Source organism: Bison bison, unplaced genomic scaffold (assembly GCF_000754665.1).
Source record: "Bison bison bison isolate TAMUID 2011002044 unplaced genomic scaffold, Bison_UMD1.0 scf7180017856539, whole genome shotgun sequence".
NCBI lineage: Eukaryota > Metazoa > Chordata > Mammalia > Artiodactyla > Bovidae > Bison > Bison bison.
In genome coordinates this window covers 84,318-85,121 of record NW_011487112.1, presented here as the reverse complement: position 1 = coordinate 85,121, position 804 = coordinate 84,318, and the positions used below count along the sequence as shown (strand labels likewise).

General features: G+C 71.3%; 1 protein-coding gene across 1 annotated transcript in view; it reads left to right on the top strand.

Moving 5' to 3' along the window:
- The window catches only part of CELSR1 (cadherin, EGF LAG seven-pass G-type receptor 1), a 50,759-nt gene that overhangs the window by 41,824 nt on the left and 8,131 nt on the right, over nucleotides 1-804 (top strand). The window contains exons 26-28 of the mRNA XM_010859593.1: nucleotides 64-125; nucleotides 320-414; nucleotides 644-747. Of these exons, the coding sequence (XP_010857895.1) occupies nucleotides 64-125; nucleotides 320-414; nucleotides 644-747 (261 nt within the window). The remainder of the gene's footprint in view (nucleotides 1-63; nucleotides 126-319; nucleotides 415-643; nucleotides 748-804) is intronic.

Here is an 804-nt window from a genome sequence, read left to right as displayed (position 1 = left end):
TGAGGGGACGCAGATCAGATGCAGCTCCTTGGTCTCGCCTCCCCCACCACTTGGACGTCACAGGCCTGAACCGGAGCACAGCCGCCTTCCCTGCAGCCTGGGAGGAGTGGGCTGACAGGGCCGGTGTCTGTCCCGCCGCGGCCCTTGGTCCCCTGAGGCCGAGGCCAGCGGGGGTCCTGACCAGGGGCAGAGAGGCTGCTGTGCCCAGCGCCCGGCGGGTGCAGGCAGGCTGCTGCGTGGAGCCCTGCAGAGGGGACCCAGCCGTCCCCCACGGCCCGGTGGCCTCCGCTCGTCCGCTCACCAGCCCCCCACCCCGCAGCGCTCCCTCAACTGCAACAACACGTACGGCGAGGAGCCCGATGTGTTCCGCACAGCCCTGGGCGAGTCCACGGCCTCGCTGGACAGCACCGTCAGGTCAGGCCGCACTGGGCCCTGCTGTGGCCGCGGGGCAGGGTGGCGGGGACAGCTCCCAGAGCAAACGCCAGCTTTGTCACCTCCACCCCGTCATGTGTCCCGTTGGTTGGGCCCGGCAGGGCCGCCCTAGCACACACATGGGGCACTGGGTGAGGGCAAGGCTGGGTGGCCAGTCACGTGTCCCCCCTCCCCACGCAGGGGCGCTGAGCCCACCCTCTCCCCTCTCCAGGGACGAAGGGGGCCAGAAACTCAGCGTGTCCTCAGGGCCAGCGCGGGGCGGCCACGGGGAGCCGGACGCATCCTTTGTCCCCAGGAGCGCCAAGAAGCCCCACGGTATGTGTCCCATGGTGGGTGGTCTCCCTTTCCGGGGGCCGGCTGCCCTGAGGCCCC